We start from the raw sequence: 21,359 nt of genomic DNA, 5'->3' as shown, positions 1-21,359 counted from the left end.
ATCTTCTTTTTTAAGTTTTGTAGTTTAAAAAAGCTGAACCACTGTTCTATTCTCCACATTGTCTTATCAAGGACGGCGCCTCAGTGTTGGAGATCACTTTATAAGAAATACATTGTGTTTTCATTCATAACAGCAGTTTAGATTTTCTCTAATTCTTAGGTGTGACAGAGGCTTTCTAATAAGAAAAGTTCACAAAACTGTTATCATAAATGTAAGGTGTAGGTTTGCATGTAATGTCAAGAAAAGGACAGGAAATCATTATTTATATAAAATGTTTTTATTTTCATCTCTCATGTGGGTGCTCACAGATGAAGTCCTGACAAAGAAAGTATTCACACTGATAGAGACCAAAGCAGACTAATTTTTATGTGAATTTATTTACATTTGAATCAAAGACAGTTGAATACTTCCATCATAATTGTTGGAGGACACAATACTTTGACCTTCAAACTTCAGATCTGGTACCATAAAAACTGTTGTTCGTGTTCTTCTTTCAGATTTCAACAGTTTTAGTTTAAAGATTTTCACAGACCACCAGGTTATCAAGAGGTCTTTAAAAGTTTATCAAAGACGTGAAGTAAAAAAGGGAACATTTGTACACAAGTGTCTTGGGAATTTGATTGCATTGTATCTGTGCAGATAAATCCCTCTGAGCTTGTCTTTCAATCCACTGTTAAACCAACTGTTGTGTACATAAGGGAGTGGTGTCAATCCCCCCTTTTTTCCTTCCCTGTCTTTGTCATGGCATATGTACAAATGTGATCACAGAATACATTGGTAAATATACTATTAGGCATGATCACCCCTGGAGGATTGCTCTTTGTTTAGGATTTAATGTTGAATGTCTAATCCCAGAGGAGAAATACCCTTTGGGACAAGTGCTTTGTAAAAATGATGATTAAATGCACTGATCAGCTCTACATTATGGCTGATTGTGTCTTTTCTGGCTATAAACAACTTATGAGTACAATATAACGAACACAGTCAACCTTAGTTGGCAACAAAATGAAATTTCAAGCATTTCTCTCCCACTTCTTCCAGTGTTTAGCAGCAAAGAGTAACCACTCCAAGTTCTCTTTTATTTTAACGATCCATTACTCTTTAAAAGTGCTGTGGTTTCTTATCTCTTTTAAAGTAACAGTCATTTTCTTATAGTGTCTTAAATAGAGAATTTATGAAAAGACACTCTTTGTTTGACGGCCATCACATCTGTGCCTTGACTGATCTTTGGTTGGTGTGTCATTTACCTGACATGTATCGTCTTGATTCCCAACCGTGATGACCTTTAACCCTTACTTCTATCCAGTTATTACAGGCAATGATACCATTCATAAAGAGCACTGTTCTTATCCTGTCAGACTGCTTTTGGGTGTTTGTTTTTCAGCAGGAAATTTCAGAATTACAAAAAAATATATATAAAAAGGAAACTAAAAACTACTACACAAAGAACAGAAAGGAATATTTCTGTGGTTGAATTCTGTGTTTTCTCTATTTTTCCATCTCCTCTACCCTCCCTGATTTATCTAAAGACCCATTTCAAACCACAGATTTGTGCCTTTGTCAGTTTTTAATTGCTTAAATTTTAATTTTAAACAGTAAATTGTTCTGAAAAAGAAAATTAATGAAGCAGACTTTTTAGATTTACTTTTAACATCTTAACATGTTGGTCATACAGTTTCTCTAAATCAGATGTAAGAGGCATCTACATAACACGTACAAAACAAGTCACAAATAGGAGCAACAGAAGCTAAAAAAAGACTGAGTTTGTTCTGAAAGAAGCTGTTTTCAGTGGAAGTGCCGGCTTTGATCAGATACATTTATGTGGAGTGTTCCAGGGGCTGCTCACCCAGGAAAGTGCCAAGACGGAGATAGGCTTTTTAACTCTCCTCTTGTCAAGCAGGAGGGAACATTCGGTCACACCTGTCAGCCTGTCTGGAGCTGAGATGCAGCTGACAACCACTGAATGCCGTGACTTCTATATTTAATTCACCTTTTGACACATCTCCCCTCTTACCAGCTCTGTAAAGCAGCTCTTGTCTGACCAGTGTAATCACCTAAAAAGTATAACTGTTACTGTGCAAGAACAACAAGGTCCTGATTGTGCAGGCTTCTGATTTGTTTTATCAACAAATGTGTTAACAACGTAATATATATATATATATATATATATATATATATATATATATATATATATATATATATATATATATGCACTTAACAAGGTTTGACAAGATCACGATGTGGATGCTTGGCTGCAGTTTTTGGAAAGATGTGCCGCTGCTCATGTCCACTGGCAAACACTCCTCTTATATCCTATGACAGGAAATGTAGCTGAGCCCAAAACGGATGCAGTTCAGTGGCTCTCAACCTTTTCAGTTCAGTTCGCAGCTGGCAGTGTAAACTTTTACTTACAATGCTGAAGGCATGGATTGGCTGAATCAGGAACTATGACCAGGAAGATTTATTTGAACATTTCAGCTGGGGTTACATCAGACAAGCACCTACAGACCACGCACAGCTGTGTTTGCAAGTTTGATAAGTCGGATGAAAAAGTCAGACTGAGTCCTACTTTCCTCTGGATGAACTGTATGTGTTTGGACTCTGTTCTTCATTTTGTAACTTACAGAATGTATTGCACATCGCTCTGTCCCACTTGGTCAGCAAGACTCAGGAGCAGGGTATGTTTTTTGTGTGGAGTAAAATCTTGCACACAGCAGTCTTAATTAATGATAAGAAAAACACCACAGGCAGCAATTACAGAGCCAACACAATAAAAAGAGACTTACTGCCCTCTGTTGCTGTTTTTCACTTAGCTGCAGTTCAAATTCAAGTTAATGAGACACATTTTAGCAGCAGGCTGTATTAACACAGGAAGCGTAGTGAAAAGCCCATTTAATATCCTGAAAGCATTAAGACGGTAGAGATTCTGTGTTTAAATGAAAAAAAAAAAGAAAGAAAGAATTTTTTTAAAAAATATTAACATTTCTTTACTGCTCTTCTCTGGTCTAAAACCCCAAATTAGAAAAAAAAAGTGCCAAAAATAGGCCTCAGTTTGCCTCAGGTATTGTGTTTAAGGTGCTTACAATGAATATATAGAAGGAGCTTATTCCTGGCGTCACACGGCATATGACCTTACCCTTGATTTGATTGGAATTTCAATGTGCATTAAAAACATATAAACTCTGTCGCTGCTCCTATGCATTTCCCGAGAGATGAACCTGTGCTTTTCCATAATGAAACTCTGAGCTGAGTCGCCTAATCCCAGTGGGAGGGGCTTAGAAACACCAATGAAACACCTGCTTTTATCTGCTCTACTTTCTGATACAACCAAAACAGATCTCTACTCTTCTCCTCATCCTTGATTAGTAGCCCTAGAGACCACGCCATTGAGTCTTTGTAATTAGTTTCTGTGATCATGTAGAATTCAATGAAAGCAGGTGAACATCAGAGAGAAATGACACCATGTTTTACAAGTTAGACACATTGGACTCGTATCAGTTATTGATGTTTTATCAGAGCTGTAATGATAAGCCAAAAGGGGAGACATTGTCAGGCTGTGACCAGTTGGTTAAACTATACCTAAAAAGTGCTGTTGAAGCAGATTTGCCATCATTTTGTGATATGATTTTGGAGAAGAGACATATTAAATTATGAATTTCCCCACCAATTGGGTGAGACTGGGTTGATTTCCCTATACAGCTGGAAGATCCATGTTTGACACTGAACTTTTAAATCTTAACATCACCACCTTGCATGCTGGACCACAAACACATATGAGAGAGCAGTCTACACCTGCTGACAGTGTTTCCAAAAAACACCCATAGATCTAAAAGTAATGTTCTCTAATATCAAAACAGTTTAAACTTAACAGTTCTTGCTGAAAATGGACCATGTTAATGCTTACCCACTATTTGTCATCCTGCCTCCTTTTTGTTTGCATCTGCTTCTATGAAATCAAGTGAGATCATACAAAATGATGGGGTGGTATATTGCTCCCTCTGGCAGGAACAATCATTTTGATTGCAGCCTTTGATATGTGACATATTATTTTCCTTTTTTTTTTCTTTTATTCAAATCTTCTAAAGTGTCAGTGTGTTATGTTTTTCAGGGGGTGTTTTCATGCTTTTATTCTGAGAGGACAGGATTGGGGATAGAGCAGGAAACAGGGTGTGGTAAGGGGCCGCAGCATGGACTCAAACTCAAGCTAACCTTTAGGTGCTTTGTGCAAAAGCTATTTCAAATGGGTTATGAAAGGAAGACATGTTTTTCACTGGGCATTCTTAGAATTAAATCCTTAATTTTGATTTGTGAACTCCCCCAAACAACAGTATTTGATTCCAGAATAGTAAAGGGACGCCACATACAATCTGATCACATATGGGATATCAAAACAATGTGTTTTAAAGAGGCCAGCATATTTCACAGAAACTTACATCTCAGATTCAGACATTCATTAGATTCAACATTCTGTTAGCATTCTCAATCCACGAAACAGCAAATGATTTAACTAAGGATATTTGAATACTGGATACTTGTCAGCATTCCACATGATGGCAGAAGAGCTTGTAAGTGTTTGTCAAGTATTTGTCAACATTTGTCAATTTTAAGTATTTTATGCCAACTTGTGTTTAGCTTTAGTTGATAGGTGGGTAATTAGCAGGTGAATGTACAGTGAGCTGTTCAGGGTCAGGACTGTACCTGTTCATCGAACTGTAACTGTATGGGACACAAACTTAACCCAAGAATCTTTTTAATGTAAATAAAATGTTTTTTGGGATCATTTTAAGACATTTTTAGTGCCTTGCCAAGCTAAAGAGAGAAATTCTTTAAGTACCCACATCAGAATAATTTGTTGATGTTGCTTGTTTCTTCTCTTTCCGTTGATTTTAGGTGGATTTGGCCTATCAGCAACACAACAGCAGTAATAAAAGGACACAATCTATTGAGCTTGATATGTACATAAACCAAATAAGTGCATATAAGATGATAAACCAGTGAGGTCAAGAAAAAAATGATAAATTTGCAAAGTGTTGCTGGCAATAAAAATGTGTGAGGATTCAGGAGAGTATAATAAAAGCTTACAGTTTTAACCATCATTCACTCTGTTCGCCATTCGCTTTCGCCTGGAAAATGGTCGTTTCACAAGCCACCGTGTGATGTAATACAAACCACAAACTGAGCCATGATCAACTCAGAGTGCCTGGGGATCTGTCAAACACTGTGTCAGATCTTAAACACAGGGTGCATAGTTTGAAAGGAGACTCTTATGTGCTGCAACCTTACACGATAACTCAAGAAAAAAGGCACAGGCATGTTGAAAGTGATCTTGTTTCTTTACACATTTATCTTAAGGATCTTACAACCATCCTTTCAACCACTGCTCCCCCTCAACACCCTCTTCCAAATTTGTTTTGTACAACTGTGAGTCTTACTACAAAATACTAATAAATTCAAAGTAATGCTGTGGATTTAGTTAAGAAGAGTGACCATGTTTTGGCACATTGAACACACTGTGATTGAAAAAAAAAAACATCTTCAAAAGATATAAATACTAGGTACAAAAGGTCATCAGAAGTAGCCAGTAGACCTCTAAGAAACAGTGCGGCATGACTAGTGCACAGATTTTACAGATCAGTTGAGCTAGAATCACATTTATTTGTCCACTTGTTATTAAGATTGTCCTGTAGAGTAAACTCAACATCTAGGGGCAGTGAAAGATCACTGTGATAACCGGGTCAAAGATCAAGAATTTTAGTGTTCAAGCCTCACGAAGCATTTGGAGCTTTAAGGCATCCACAATTTCTGTTTGAGTCTTCAGATTTTCCTTGGCTCAGTGTGAAAAAACAAGACACTGGCTGCAGACGTACAATGTTTTTTGCCCATAATGGAAGTTGAGTACAACCCGCTGTGTCTCTTCACCAACTATTGTAAGATTGTAATTGGCAAAAGACTGTTAAGCAGAGAAGCAGTCAGTGTTGGAATGCACAAAGGTATCAACTTGACATACAATTGTTTGACCTCAAAATTAGTGACTGAGAGTGCAGGGTTTGCCGCTCTTTGGCGAGTATGAATTCAGGTAGTGAGATGAACCATCCATAAATTATGTCCTAATCCCTTAGAGCAGGTTTTTTTTGTCCCTTTGCCTTCCTGTTCATTCAATTAATGATGAAATTTTGCTCCATCTCCCCTCAGCAATCATTGCACAAATTTGAGGAAATCACCAGTCTGGCGGTACGGTGACCTTGTGCCACAAGCTGAGCCCCGCTGGGGGATTTCCCTAATGGCTGTCTGTGTTGGACTCGGCAGCTACGCTGATGACCTACATCTCTACACATCAGTGTCTGGCTTCTCCACCAGCTTCAGAGCCTCATGCATTCCAGCTGCCGACAGTTTCCTATTGATGTTCCTGTAGCGACACCGTAGGAGGTTGCTATAGGTGGTCCTCAGATCACGGTTGAAAAACGCATAAATGAAGGGGTTGATAAGAGAGTTGGCATACCCGAGCCACAATAGAGTTCTTTCAAGCCAGAGCGGAACACAGCTGCACTCCACCCCACAGACAAACGGCCTGGCGGTGGACACAAGAAAGAACGGCAGCCAACAGAAAGTGAAGGCGCCAACCACGATGCCCAGAGTGGCAGCCGCCTTCTGCTCCCGTTTGAAGATGGACTGGTTTTTCCTCTTCCGGCGTTGGTGGTGTTCGCCGGTCTTGAGGAGGCGAGAGACACGCGTACTGCATTCCTCCTCCACCTCACGCTGGAGCTTTAGAGCGGCTGCCACACAGTCCAAGCTCTCCTCTTCCTCAATTTCCTCCTCCTGTTCAGCCTCTGTCCCTTCAACACTCCCTGTTTCTTCTGATAGAGCGGGCTGTTGGACTTCATGCCCACCCCTTCCCCCTCGGGGTGCAGCCCCTGCACCCTGGTCGCCCTCCCTGGGGAAGCCAGTGATGGTGTGCTTGGCAGCACTGAGTTTGGCCGCTCGGTAGATCCTGTAGTACATAATCAACATCACAGACATGGGGATGTAGAACGCCACAGCAGTGGAGTAGACGGTGTAACCAAAGTCCTGGCTGATGAGACAGACCCTGCCATCATTGACGTTTTGCGCCCAGCCAAACAGAGGTGGAAGGGTGATGGAGGCAGAGAGGAGCCAGACTGACAGGATCATCTTGGCCATGCAGCATCCGTTTTGTCGAACAGGATACGTAAGAGGTTTAGTGATTCCAAGATACCTACAGAGAAAAAATATTATGAGGGATTTTAACAAGCAGACAAATTTCATGACCTACATTTCCATTTTCACTCTCTTTCCTCCCAACTTACACATAATTCTTCGCTCCACTTCCAGTGCAAGCCCTAAGTAGTTAGTGCTTCCTTCACCTTCTCGAAGGTGCCCTTGAGCAAAATGCTTCAGAACAAATTGTTACTGCCAGCTTCTTATGAAAAACTGTGTGTGTTTCATGACTGGGAATTTCCTTACAAGAAACATACGAGTTTGCATTTATTAACTGTTCATTAGAGATTAAAATATATTTCTTCTTTTGATAACAATTTCTCTGTATCCTTCCATCTCCCCATGTACACCCAATGAAACCCTTTGTACACCTAGTGAAAAATTAAGTCTAAGGTTAAAGGCTTTATCCCCACATCAAACTGTCATTTCTGAGCAAGAGTGAGACTTCACGCTCTGACCTGCCTGACACAAATCCCATGTTTGAGTGGGCGGAGGACTGAGCGACAAAATATCTTGACAGATTGCATAATGTGATTTTTGTAAGACTGTAGTGTGTGTGTGTGTGTGTGTGTGTGTGTGTGTGTGTGTGTGTGTGTGTGGGAGAGGGGTTAGAAACTGAGGATTTGCATAAAATAATAATTAATAATATGAAAGATAGTCCATGTGGGGTCCAGTCATAAGATTCTGATGCGTAAAAGTTCCATAAATAAATCGTAAAAATTTCTTAAATTCAAGTATTGTGTCGTTTGGTAAGTATTTTCTTGTTGTAGATGTAAATAACAGCTATGTTTCATGTTGTTTTATTGAATTTGGAATGTGAAATTACTTTGTCAACAGCACAAAGAAGTTGATCTCACCTGTCAATGCTGATTACGCACAGGCTCATGATGGACGCGGTACAGCACATCACATCCATAGCAATAAAAACGTTACAAAAGAACTGTCCGAATATCCACTGCCCGCCAATCAGGTCCGTGATGCTGACAAACGGCATCACAGCCAGCGCAACTGACAGGTCCGCCATGGCCAGGGAGACGATTAGATAGTTGGATGGCTGGCGCAGCTTCTTGACGAAGCACACCGAGATGACCACCAATAAGTTCCCACAGATAGTGGACAGCGTGAGCATGGTGAGGACCCCGCCGATCAAGACTTTTTCCACCCGGCCGTAGCTCAAAATCTGCTCACCGCATCGGGTCCCGTTCGTTTCCATGACCTGCGGCTGACTGGAGGTGGAAGGAGAGGTCGCTGCTGCTGCCGCTGCTGCTGCAGCCTCTGCGGCTCCCTGCGCAATCATCAGCAGCCGGGGCGCAAGAGCCTCCGAGATCATCATGTTGGTGGAGCCCCCGGGATCATCACCACCTACCCTGTCCTCTATCATGAACGAGGACCTCATGTTTCCACCACCAAAGCTTCCGTTATTCGCTCCAACAACAACCATTCTGCTGCCTCCTGTTCCTTTTTATCCATGGGCTTGGAGACCCGTCCGGTGGTGACATAGACGCGCACAGATGTGCCAGTGTTGGTGTGAGAAATGAGTAATTCCTAAACACAGCCCCCACTGGGTTTTCTACGCTAACATTTTATCCCACCCTTCATAAAGCCTCAACGCCTCAATTCCTCTATACAGAGGCATGTTCGTCATTACGCACGTGGCGCGCCGCGAGCATTTTCCCAAAATACCTGACCTATAAACTACGATTTTATTTCCTATTGTCTGTGAGCAACCTGGCTGTCGTTATCCTCTAAGCCCGATGTGCACAGACTGAAACTTAAAAAGCGCAGTGCGCAGTGCGCGCCTCTCAAAAGTTGGCACGTGACGTCAAAAGACTAGTTGGACAGCCTGTTCGCTGCCGAGTACTTGGGCGTTCAAAAATTTAGACAAAAGATTCCCCTACCCAGTAATTTTCCCTGCAGTTTACAAGTTCATTTAACCGAAAACGTTTTGGCGAAGACAAGCTGTATGCATGGAAGATCATGCGTAATTGCGCATGATAAAGAACTGCTCTGACGATTTCAAATATATTTGGATAAGGGGGTTGTCCCTATCTCCAGATACACGAAAAAAGCACATGCCCACACGAAAAAAGAAGGGAAGGAAGACAAAGGACGATGTCGACCAGAATGAGAATTGGTGGTAAATGATAGGGTGGGAGAGAAAGAACTGTCCACGGCTAGTTAGGAAAACTGTTGCAATTACACAAATAATCCATCCAAGAAAAGCTGAGGAACAATGTGTCACTTTTTTGGCTGGTGACGACAGTCTCAATCTTAGACTTTATTTATAATTAATTCCAGGTTTAACTTTGACCAATCCACTTTTAAGGTGAAAAGCGACTGAATATAAAGTCACTTCATTTCATGGAGACAGGTTTAATTTTAAAGATCAATCGCTCGCAATGTAACCAAGGTGAAGGCGCTGAAGCGCAGGTTTCTCCCAATTCCCCTTCAATCATTTTGCTATTTAACGTTCAGGTGGAGGCATTAAATTAGTGTTTGGACAAGAGGTGCAATCTACTTTCATCTCACTTGTAAAATTCAAGAGATTTATGTAGCTCGAGGCGGGAGCAGGAACACATGCAGCTCCTGAAACCTTTTCATCATTTTCTAATCTGAGCCAAATTATTGTGTGATAACCCCGTACGTGGTGATGATACTAATGCAGAGAGTAGGCTTGCATAGTGGCGCACCCGAGTGGCCATGTGCATGTACTGCAGGAGGTTGCAGTACCATATATTGCTTGGAATGCTCTCTTTTTGTCCTGTGTGTGTATAGTGTTGGTTTGATTAATGCCTGGTCCTGACACTGAGATCCGGGGACGTCACCCCAGCACTCCTGACTGTGATGCCTGAGTTTTAAATTTCAGTTTGACTTCATCTATTTTTTTTTCAGGCAGGGAAACATAATCTTTCACTTAGGAGTGTGCTGTTCAGTCTTTTGCCTACATCAGAAAACCTTTGAGCTTATGTATTAGGATAAAACTTCTTTTGAAAATCTGTTGAACAAGTGACACTATTGCTTTTACCCACTTGCAGTCCCATTTAATCAGGGTGCGTTCACAAGAGAGCTGCAAAAAATAGCCCAACACAAACAACACTGTATCATTAAGCGGGTCAGTCCACTTGCATAGAGGTCTACTTTCCAAATTCTGTAAAAACCAAAGAAACACACACACACACACACACGCACACACACACACACACACACACACACACACACACACACACACACACACACACACACACACACACACACACACACACACACACACACACACACTCAAGGCTCTATCTGTTTTGATGTTGCAGAAACTGTGGAAATAAACACAAGCTTTTTTGAAAGGCAACACAATGGTTTCTTAATATTCTTTTACCTATTTTCTGCAAAATATTAAAATAAGCATGCATTGTCTACACTTATGCAAAAACGAGCAGCAGTTTTTTTGGGGGGGAAGAGAGGAACATGATAAATGTCTGTTTTAGAAGCAGGTCAACTTACCACTTGCAAGTGGAAACTTTAGTCTTAAATCTCAGTGCTCCCCTGGTGTGCGATCATTGTAAATATTGTCAGCAACTTCAAAACAGGTTGCTGTGTCAACGTATTTGCTCAGCTTCAGAGAGAGATGAATAGTAAAAAAAAAAAAAAACCTCTGTGGGGATTATAAGTTTCTTCAAGGTGTAAACAAAAAGTGAATTCATAATCACTACAAACTAAACTGCTCAAATGTAAAACAGACACTTGAAAAGAAATGAAACTATTTTTCAGCAAATATCAGCATATCAGATGTCAAAAGTCCAACATCCATATTATGAATCAATATCCCCAAACAGGAACACAGCAGTAATCTGAGTGGGGGCCTTCTCAAGTAGTCTTGGTTATTGGATTTTTAGATCAAAACAATACATAATGACTACCCATAATGACTTTTGGCCATGTATATCAATCAGTTCTGGAAATCATATAGTATCAAACTGAACTGCATTATATAGGTTGACAAAAAAAAAGTGACTCAGCTGGATTTCTGGCCAAACCGTCACTTTACTTTGTAGCTGTCTTTTGGAATCATCCATACATAACACATTGGAAGATGTTAAGTCAAATTTAATGGAACATGTCAAGACTTCACATCTGGACTTGATAAAAAAAATTTGTGGGGGTCTAAATGAAAATATGACACATGGCTTTTACTGCTTAACAATCAATGCTTTGTCAACTGATGTAAGACAGTTATTCTGCATATTTCGATCCCCATAGATCCACAATATGTAGCAAGTTATTTCAATAATATGGGCAACATGAAATGACTTTTGACTTTTTTTTTAATGGATTACATATTCAAGATAACATTTAGCATATTTGAGAGCAAAACATATCCATATCAATCTCATTATTGATGTTTTACCAAATGTATGTTTGAATTAGGTAACCGAGCACACTAGTTTCTTCTATACAAACTTGCTATGATGGAACATAATAGCCTCTTTTATTTATATCTGACATTCCTGCATTGTTGTTTACAAAACAGTTTTTTTTCTTACCCTGTTCCATAATTCTAATGTGAATTGAAGAGTCAAGCCAATGAATATATGAATAAATGAATACAAATCATCCCTCTCGTAAATATTCCCCGAGCACACCCCAAAGATCATATTTTTGCTTCTTTGACACCAGTCTGTCAGATAAAATTAAACTCAAAGCCATGTTGACTTCATGCTTCATTGAGTTGATCTGATGTTAGGCAAATGTTGGGGAGAATGTTGGATGCAAATGGGCTACGAAGGAAGATATATCCTTAAAACAACAGCTTTTTTTACACTAACACAAATTTACTCAAGATTATTTTGTAAATAACATACGAAATTCCATCAGGGGACACCGGGGACAGATGTAACATTTTTCGCATTTCTGTCTCTAACTTTGAGCTCTTTTGACCCAGTGTCTTCAAACTGCTGTACAAACTGGTTTCAAGAGTCTTTTAATGAATGGCGTAGAAAATGCCTGTGCAACTCAAAAAGAAAATGAATGCATGGCTTATTCGCAGAAACAAGAAGTAAATGTTAGAAGTGACCTCACAGTTATAACATACCTTGGGGTGAAACGTAGCATGACAAAATAAAACCATGACAATAACTAGCAATACTGAAAGTATTGGAACTACTGAATAATGGAATACTGAAAGAATACTGAAAGTATTGAATACGGAAGTCCCCCCTGAATGTATCATATTTGATACATGAGTTTCAAAGACCTCTATCTCATCAACATAATGATTAATTTCTTTGAAAACCTCTTAAACAAGGTTGGGAAAAGAGAGGGTTATCATTCCACTACAGGAAGCTGAAGTCATATTTAGGCCCTTTTCTGGCCCCCCTTTACACAACGACCGTTCATCAGAAAACGATTAAACGCAGTGGAAAAAAGTCTGCATCTACACAGAAACACTGAGGTACAGAAAACGCTGTAGTAAGCATGCCAGGCCTGTTGTTGGTGCTACAACAATCATATCCACCAAAGTAGTTGAGCCAATTGCCTGGTTTATTAGCAAATACTAAGTGCAGAAGTGGTGCAACAGATGCACATTTTGTTGAAAGAAAGTAAAAAAAATTCAGTAGATTGAGCAGCACAACCAAAACATGGCAGTCTGCGCCGATTGTAACAACGGTACTGTTGGATGCGCTTGCACGAAGAGGAGCATGACGTCAGCGTTTCCACTGAAAATGCTGGCTTACTGTTAACAGCAGTTGGAAGCTTTCCAAAAAATTTTCCACTCCGAAGGCTGTTTTCAAAAGTTTGTTTGGTGGTCAGCTAAAATGCCATTTCTGTGAAAACCCAAGGCCAAAATGCAACAAAACTTTTGTGTTTCAAGAAGTTGTAGAAAGAAGAAAATCCAAACTGTTTCTCTCTCTTTTAAAAGTGTTTTCTACATTGAAAGAATGCATGTTTACTGAAAGAACAACCCTCACTCTAAAAGTTAGCAGAACAGCCCAAATGATCAAATGTAACCTAAATGACATATCATAACTTTCTCTGAGTGCATTAGCAATGAGCTAGCTTGACTTAAAGCTAACAGCCCAAACATGACCAAAAAAAACTGAGTGAAAGATAGCTAAACAGATAGATAATGAAAATTATATACCTTTGATGAGTTCAGCTGCAAAGCTGGCTGTCTGACCAAAAATTAAATTTAAAAAAAAAAAAAAAAAAAAAAAAAAAAAACTTTCTTACTTTAAAATTGTGTTATACTTCACAAAAGAAGATGTGTCTGCTTCAGGCCACTACTTCTTCACATGCAGACCAAGGACTAAACTGTATGTTCAGCATGATTCTTAACTTGTTCTTGATTGAAGCAATTGCATGTGTTACAACTGCCCCCAGTACCCCCTACAGCATCCTGCTGCTAGGGATCAAGAATACTTTGTGTAAACTCATCTACTACCATTGTTTATGTATCTCTTTATCCAAACAGCACAATTATTATTAGTTATTTATGTTTTTATTTTGTTATTGTTGTTGTTGTTGTTGTTTTTTTTACTTTTTTTTTTTTTAAGCAAAAACGCTATTTATTGAGTGAGGCAATGTGTTTAAGCTAATTTGGGGAACTAAGAAAAAAAAGTGGTTCATTGTTCTATTGTCATTTTTGCCTTTTTTCTGTTTTATCTGGGATTTTTGTTTTAATCTATGCAGATTCTCTAAATCATTCCTATGTGACATCATTTTGTTTTGTCCACAAAAATTTGAGAAAAGAATTAGAGGGAAAAAAAAAAAAGATAAAGAAAATCCCGGTAAGTACACATGATTTGTGTACAGCCCATCAGTCAGCCACAGTCCCTCTTGGAGCTGGTAGCTGGCTTTTCCATTTCCTCTTTTACTTATTTATTCATTTTTTTTATCAATTTATTTTTTTTGGATTTATTTATTTATTTTAGTTGTCTATTCTTTTTCTTTGTTGTTTCATTGTTGTTGATCTTGAAAATATTGTTGTTGTTTTTTTTTTTTTTACGGTTAATAAGACTTGAAACCAATATAAACCATGACTCATTGTTACCAAGTTGAAAACTCAACAATGTACATTTTCTTACTTGGTACAACATATTTATTTTTTAATTATTTCGTTTAATATTTGCGTAATTTTAGGCCTTTTACTTTGAAGCTGAAATCACCCGGAGGCAGCTTCCTCCACCTGTCGCGCTCTTGAGACAGAAAATCCCATTCCAGTGACTCCACAGATTCCGACCACACTTTAACGCCTCCCCACAGGGAAAAGATGTAAATACGGTGTTGCCAGGTCTGTGAGAAATCCGCCTGTGAGCAGGAGGCGTTGGAAAGCGCTGTGTATTGTCCCTTGCGTGTAAAGCAGCTTGTTTTGAAGGATAGCAGAAACCGGAACTGGATTCTGCAAGGAACAGAAGTGTCGGCGAAAACGGAATGCAAAACACGGTAATGCCGAGGATTAGATGACTGACGATGAGGAAGGAAGAGCGTTTATTTTCTGTATTCATCTTTCGCTAGGTGTGTTTTAATTTTATATTAGATGCCCGAGGATCTTGTCGCTTCAGAAGGGAGGACTCAGCGGTGGATATATGCAAAAAATACAGACACTTCTTCCTCCTTCCACCTCCACAGGATTGACGGCTGGCCTGACATCATTGGCTGCTCGTTGGGAATGAATCATCGCCTCCATCAGGGGGGGTTCAGGGATGCTGTCACTGTCACTGCACCCTTAAAATACCACAGACAACCCCACGCACACAAAAACCCACCCAGCCTGAGTGTCTACGTTATTTGACATCACGAAGCAGTTCATTCTCTGGAGCCAGCATGGAGGAAATCCTGCGAAAGCTGCAGAAAGACGCGTCCGGCCACAAACACAAAGCTATCCGCGATGCCTGCGTCTTCGCTTGCGGTGAGTGTTCAGCAGCCCCCGCCCGGTTCTCACACCGGTTAAGAAGGGGGGTACATCTATGTGTTTCACACACAAGCCTACAAGGGACCGAGAGTAACTAAACTCACCCCAGGCCTGAATGATGAGGTAGAAAAATTACAGGAAACCAGGAAATCTTAAAGAACATCCGTGTTATGCATAACTTAACAGATGATTATGATAGGAAAGCTCAAAAGATGATAGTTGGATAGAGGGGGTTTCCACCTGCACGTGCAGGTGGGATGCTCCATCAACCTGAAAAGGGCTGAAAGCTGCACCTGTTGTGTCAGACATGCTAGCTCTCAGGCTGCTGAGGATTATACTCAGCAATATGAATTACAACTCCTTTCTCTCTATTTTTTAGTTCCCTGAATCAGCTTAAATTAAGTGTTTATATTTGATTGAAACCAAACTTATATTACTTAGATATGTACTATAGTTTTGGTTGACTGTCTAAGTCATTGAGTATAAAAACAACAACAACAACAACAACAACAAAACTACAACAACAAAGGTGGAGTTAAATTGTTGAGTAAGCTTACAATGAGCATTAGAAAGTCACTTTCAGCTAAAATATAGTAGTAGTTTTTGGTAGTAGTAGTTTTTAGGTTGCATAAATTATAAGATACCCCTCTAAAAAGGGAAAAGTACTTCCTAAATAAATGAAATCTGCATTCAGGTTCATCAGTATAACAGAATGCAAATTTCCATGATCTCTCATACTCCCATTAAGGTTACCTCACATCCAAGTGGTCCCCAACAGCACAGTGGTGTATAGTATCATAGAAACCACCAAATACATCTCGTCACACTTTAATGCTTTGGTCTGAAGCCCTTTGCAAGTCTCATTACTGTCTGTCTGCACAGCTTAGTTCTCTCCCCAGACATTTTCTCTTCACTTGAAACTCAACATGAAACTTGACAGAAACACTCCAAAGAAAATGTATCAAGAGAACCTTGTTAAAGCAGTTTCCACTGACGTCAGTGTGGTTCTATAATTAGTCTTAACGATGGGCAGGATGGTCCTGCCTGACCTTTTGGTGGCAGGTAAAAGTCAGCGCATACAGAATGAGTGCTGATTGTGCTGATGAAGGGACAATTGTGTTGCCTTTCACAGACACACACATACACACACACCCCAAAGGCTTGGTAAATCTAACAGGGCATGGTAGAAGTACACCATAGCCTTAAAGCAATACATGAGCATATATTTCCCAAAACAAAAGCATTCCTGCCTTAGCTGTGGTTTAAATTGTGACACATTAACTACAGGCATTATGTTGTGTATTGTATAAAGCACTTTATCGCTGATTAAATTTCATGAAGGAGGAAAGGGCTTCTACAGCAAAGCAAGAGACTTCATCAGCTATTAAACTGTCTCATAGACTGCTTTAAAATATTGGGAGACACGCCCAAAACATCAATCAACACGCAGCACATATTCACCTCCAAATAAGGTTGATATCCATCCTCATGGGAGGCCACTTTAACACAAATATATGACACATATAAAGTGGTTTATTGTCCAAGGGCATGGCTAGCGGGCAGCAGACCTCAGAACATAACATAGCTACCTGTGCAGAACAGCAAAAGAGAAATGCAATGGTGTGTGTTTTTTTCAGTTAGAAGTAAGGATTTATGTTGAAGGTATTTTACTTTGTTTTAGGCTTTGTACTGTCCTTAAAAAACTCATGAGCCAGTTCGGCGATCCTTATGCCATGACCTCATCTTTTGAGCAAGCAGCAACATAGACTTACAGAACGGTTTAAGATTTTTACTCTTCTTCTGTTCATCTTTTGAGTTAGCTAAAGTCACACGTTTATGGCAGTCTATTAGTTTCTTTGTTGGGCTGGACTTGTGTATTTGAATTACAGCTTACTGCTAATAGCAGCTGTAGCAACAAGGCCAGTCAGTGTTCTTAGCACAATGGCTAGCTTATGCTCTCAGTTGTTGTTTACATTAGCTTTTCTGCAGGGAGCCAGATTTTTTCCTTTAGGTAAAGAAAATCTGACAAGTCTAATCTGAGTTTAGCAAACAGACAATTTAAGAACTGTATACTTGTGTTTTCGTGTGATCAGGGTAAATGAAATACATCATATCTTTCATGTACTGTTATCAACCAAGCTCTCCTTTATTTTTTTTCTCCTGAAACTACAGAAACCCTTGAGGCTCAAAATGGGTCGGCCAAGATTTCCCCTTCACAACTTCGGTAAGATTTTTTATTTCCACTCAGTCCATCTGATATCTGTTTGTTTTTTGAAATTAAAAGTTTTTATGCAAAGTTAGAGCCATTATTATAGAGGCAGTTAATGTGTTTTTCTATAGCTGCTGATCAGTCAGCAGTAGACAGCTTGTTAGACCACCTGGAGGAGTTGAATTTAGAGTTAGGTCAGAACAGCTTTGCTCCACTCACTACAAGCTGTGAGTTTCCAGCAGGGAATAGATATCTGAACATTGAAATTTATTCTGTGTCCCCTGAAGTTTGGTGGCTTCCACGTCACTCTCCTCCACAGTGGGTATGATTTGAATTTATTTGAATTTTATACTCAGACCTGTGATGAGAAAGTATATATTGCACTTACCAGTGTGTTTTTCAGCAAATGTTACACCACTTAGGTTAAAGAGTTCCAACTCTGATCTCATTCAAGTCAGTCCTTAAAAAGTTCAAAACTGTAAAAAAAGTACACCTCAAATATGTAAAGTTTCATGACTTTTCTTTTACTGATTTACACTGTGTTTAAAAAGCACTGTCAGACATGGTATGATGACCGCATATGTTGTAGAAACATGGACATTTTATTTTCCCCTGTCACTAAGCAGATAAGTTTATGGCAGTTTTCAAGCCATTAAAGACTCTTCTGTTTTCTGTATTAAAAAAAAAACAAAAAACAAAAAACAAAAACCTGTAGAGTGAGTGAAGAGCTCCTGCGGATGGTGGTGAAACTGTGACAGTATAATTTTTGGATACTATTTGAGCTCATATTATCATCAATAATTCAGTCAGTATGTTTTATTAGAGATTATGAGATTAAATATTGATGTTAATGTCTTTCTAGTGTGGTGCCATGAGTCCTAATCCATGTGCTCTGGTACATTTATGGCAAAGATTACAGATGTCTTATCCAAAAGAGGGGATACCTGCTCTTGAAAACAGGATAAACATAGGTGTTTTTTTTGGTATTAATATCTCATTTTGGTAAGTTTAGTAGATTTATGAGTGGTTACAAAGTTTTCTAGGGTTACGCATCATTCGTCTACTTTTAAAGATTCTAGCAACATCCTTTTCCCCCGTTTTTTTCTCCAAAATTCTTTGGAGGTTTGGAGGCTCTTATACTGCCTTTTTCATTTTCTGAGCTTTCATGTTGCGCTTCATGCTTATAGAAAGTGTGTGAAAGCAGTTGAAGCTCTCAGGGACTGCCTGTTTTCCATGCCAGCCTTGGTTTCCTGCAGCCTCTTTGAACCAGTGTTATTGTGACATCTCGGAGCAGCCTAAGAGCTCAGAGATAAAACCCAGTAGCCTGCTATCAGCAGTGGAGCACGCTGACTCACCCAACTACAAATAATGAGAGGGAAATGGAGAGCAGGCAAGTGTACAGTAAAACACAAGACAAAGAAAGACTGAGGACATTGAAAGAAAGAAAATAGCTATGCGATCTAAATCCACTTACATGCTGGGTTATGTAAACCATTCTGTCCTGCACTGTTGTGAGCAGCTCAAGAAAAAAAAGGAAGAGGTAACTTGAAATTCTGCTTTTGAATGAAAGAGCTTTTCTTTTATTTCCATCACTCGCAGAGATGTGTGCATTTAGACCTCTACAAATTTAAAGATGTGGTATTATGCTTTCCCATAAAGTAACAATGCTGTATTTCAATTCTAAATGTGTGCAGATTTTTATACCCCTACATGTTCATATAGTGTCAAAATCTCTGACTCTGTCTGTAAACTGCTCCAAATGTCTATTCTTGAGATCTTCATGAGGTCTTCATGGGATCTTGGTAAGACTTTTTGAAATGATGAGGTATTTACATAAGGATCTCCTAACTGGTTCATGACATTAAACAGGCTGCAAGATGGCTGGCCAATCAAAGAGAAGGGGGTTTGTGAAGTGAGAAACCTTAAGGCTGAGTTACAAATGAACATGACGCATGGAAATAAGATGCGCGGAATCAACCTGAGAGAACAGTTTTATACTTTTTAACACACAGGGGCCAGAGTATGAGATGTCTACCACAGTACTAAACTAGAGTAGAAAAGGTTGTTTAAACTGTTTACAACTATTTTTCAGTGTGGTCGCAACGTCATTCCAGGAATTGTTCAATGCCAGGATTTTTTGTACTTCGGACACTAGGTAATCCTGTTCATCTGTGTCTACTTGCAATAGTTTGACAATTTTAGATGTGCAAAACATGGAAATTTTCTGCTTGAAAAGGACTGTATGAGGAGGTGAGAGCTGCTAGAATGATGTCACTTTTCTGTGGGCGTCCGGACCTTGCGGACATGTCAAGCATAAATCAAGCTTTAAAGAGACAGCAGCTGAAAAGTGTTTCAGAGGCCAAAATGAGGGTCTTTACAACACCAGTAGAAGACAAAAAGGATTTTATTTTGCTGTTAATTATGTAAAGCTAATACGGGGGTATTAGCATGAAAGACATGATGAGCATAAACAGCACAGTACCCCCTCTTTAAACATTGTCATCCTTGCTAGTCAACACCAGAATCACTAGAAGCTGAAATGAATAATTTGACTGTTTTAGCAGGTGTGAAGGCACAGTGCACAACATGTACACAAATTAAGGACAGGAGGAGAGAGATCATCCTATAGTTTATATCAGATGGCTATCTTTAATACATCAAAAGGAAAAACTGCACAAATGGTGGGCAGAACACCTTTGGTGGGCAGGCATCAGAATCTGTACCTGCTGCAGTTGTGTTTGCGTGTTTTTATTCAGAGGTTTAACCAGAGAAGTCAGAGGCTGACAGATCCCTGTGCAGTTTAAAGTAGTGTTTCAAGATTCATTTTTTATCCCACCGACTTGAGTTACTCCTTATTTTCAGCTGTCTCATACCCCATTAAATCCCTGCGTCTTTTTGCATTGCAGCAACTTTGTACACATGACTGTGGTTTCCGCAGAATCCAGTGTTTAAAAGTCTGAAATAACGTGAGCTTGTTATCACAGGTTCACAGCCCCTGCTTAGCACTCGCAGCCTGGAGACACTGCCTGCATGACTACATCTCAAGACTTGTCACAGTCAGCAGTGACATTTCTCGGTTACTGTGCAGGGCAAAGCAGAATAAGCCTCTGGAAGTCTGTCTAGCTGGTTTCTTAAGCCATTTTCAGTTCATCAAAACAGCTACTCAGATTGGTTTGCCACTCATCTATTTTTCTTGTTTCATTACTACTGGAAATCATCTTTGTGTTTTAAATAGTTTAGAGAGGGCCATATTGACAAAACATTGCCAGTTTCACTTTGATTTATTCCCGACTTCAAGTGGATTTGATTCTGAGGCAGCAACAAAGAAGGAGAAATGGGCCATGTGGTGTCCCTTTCAACAGCAGAGCGTGGAGAGATGAGAGACAAGACACGGATACAAATAGACTTATTACTCAGCCATTCTCCCTGTAAGATAAAATCAAAACCTTGATACGAGAAGCTCTATGTGTCTAATGATGAAATGTAAAGCCAGACAACTTGAGTGCCTGAGCTGCTTCATTACCTGGTGAAAATTGCTTGGGAAAAAATGGAATTGTGTATCATCAGGATAGAAGTGACATGTGACTGCTTATTTTGCCTGGAAAACTGCCCTCGGGGAGCTATGCTAACGTGCCAATGAGGTTAGTTAATACTGATGAGCTTTTTACACAGCAGCCTCTGCCATCAGTGTATGAATGTGGTGTGAGTGAGTGGATCAATCTGTATCATTAAAGTGATTCAATAGGTCAGAAGACCAGAGAAAGCTTAACTTATCTGAGCTGACACCAAGCAGACAGGTAGTGGCATTTGGCATTTTAAACAGTCAACCCTCTTTTAATACTGATATTAAATCAGATCTATATAGTGCTTTTAAAAGACACTCAAAGATGCTTTACAAGACAGATAGGAGTACATGACACAAATAGCACAATACAGAGAGAAGAGAGATTCTAATGGTAGGGGTCAAGTCTTGAAAGCTGTCTTGAAAAGGTGGGTTTTGAGTTGAGTTTT

The 21,359-nt window shown here is 39.5% G+C and overlaps 2 protein-coding genes across 3 annotated transcripts in view; one reads left to right on the top strand and one right to left on the bottom strand.

Moving 5' to 3' along the window:
• Nucleotides 1-293: 293 nt before the first annotated feature.
• htr7a (5-hydroxytryptamine (serotonin) receptor 7a) lies at nt 294-9,203 on the bottom strand. The gene is made up of 2 exons (XM_074676235.1): nt 8,091-9,203; nt 294-7,231 (listed from the first exon to the last, which is right to left on the bottom strand). Exons 1-2 carry the CDS (start codon nt 8,672-8,674, stop codon nt 6,328-6,330), a joined length of 1,488 nt encoding a protein of 495 aa, XP_074532336.1. The 5' UTR covers nt 8,675-9,203; the 3' UTR covers nt 294-6,327.
• Nucleotides 9,204-14,490: 5,287 nt separating this feature from the next.
• Nucleotides 14,491-21,359, top strand: part of arfgef3 (ARFGEF family member 3) — a 56,135-nt gene continuing 49,266 nt past the window's right edge. The window contains exons 1-3 of one of the 2 annotated variants that reach the window (XM_074675328.1): nt 14,491-14,670; nt 14,857-15,136; nt 17,312-17,363. In XM_074675328.1, coding sequence (XP_074531429.1) covers nt 15,052-15,136; nt 17,312-17,363 — 137 coding nt within the window. In that variant the 5' untranslated portion in view covers nt 14,491-14,670; nt 14,857-15,051. Of the gene's footprint in view, nt 15,137-17,311; nt 17,364-21,359 lie in introns of both variants that reach the window. The other variant, XM_074675327.1, reaches the window with a different exon arrangement.

The sequence above is a fragment of the Halichoeres trimaculatus genome, unplaced genomic scaffold, assembly GCF_033239565.1.
Source record: "Halichoeres trimaculatus isolate MK-OKI-2021-1 unplaced genomic scaffold, fHalTri1.1 fHalTri1_scaffold_8, whole genome shotgun sequence".
NCBI classification, from domain to species: domain Eukaryota; kingdom Metazoa; phylum Chordata; class Actinopteri; order Labriformes; family Labridae; genus Halichoeres; species Halichoeres trimaculatus.
This window is presented reverse-complemented; position numbering and strand designations above follow the sequence as displayed.

Bases quoted from the DNA above. Each gene is read 5' to 3' on its own strand.
- htr7a (XM_074676235.1), bottom strand. From the start codon at position 8,674: ATGGTTGTTGTTGGAGCGAATAACGGAAGCTTTGGTGGTGGAAACATG. The intron at 7,232-8,090 runs GTGAGATCAACT...TTTTCTCTGTAG, and splicing joins TGCGTAATCAGCATTGACAG to GTATCTTGGAATCACTAAAC.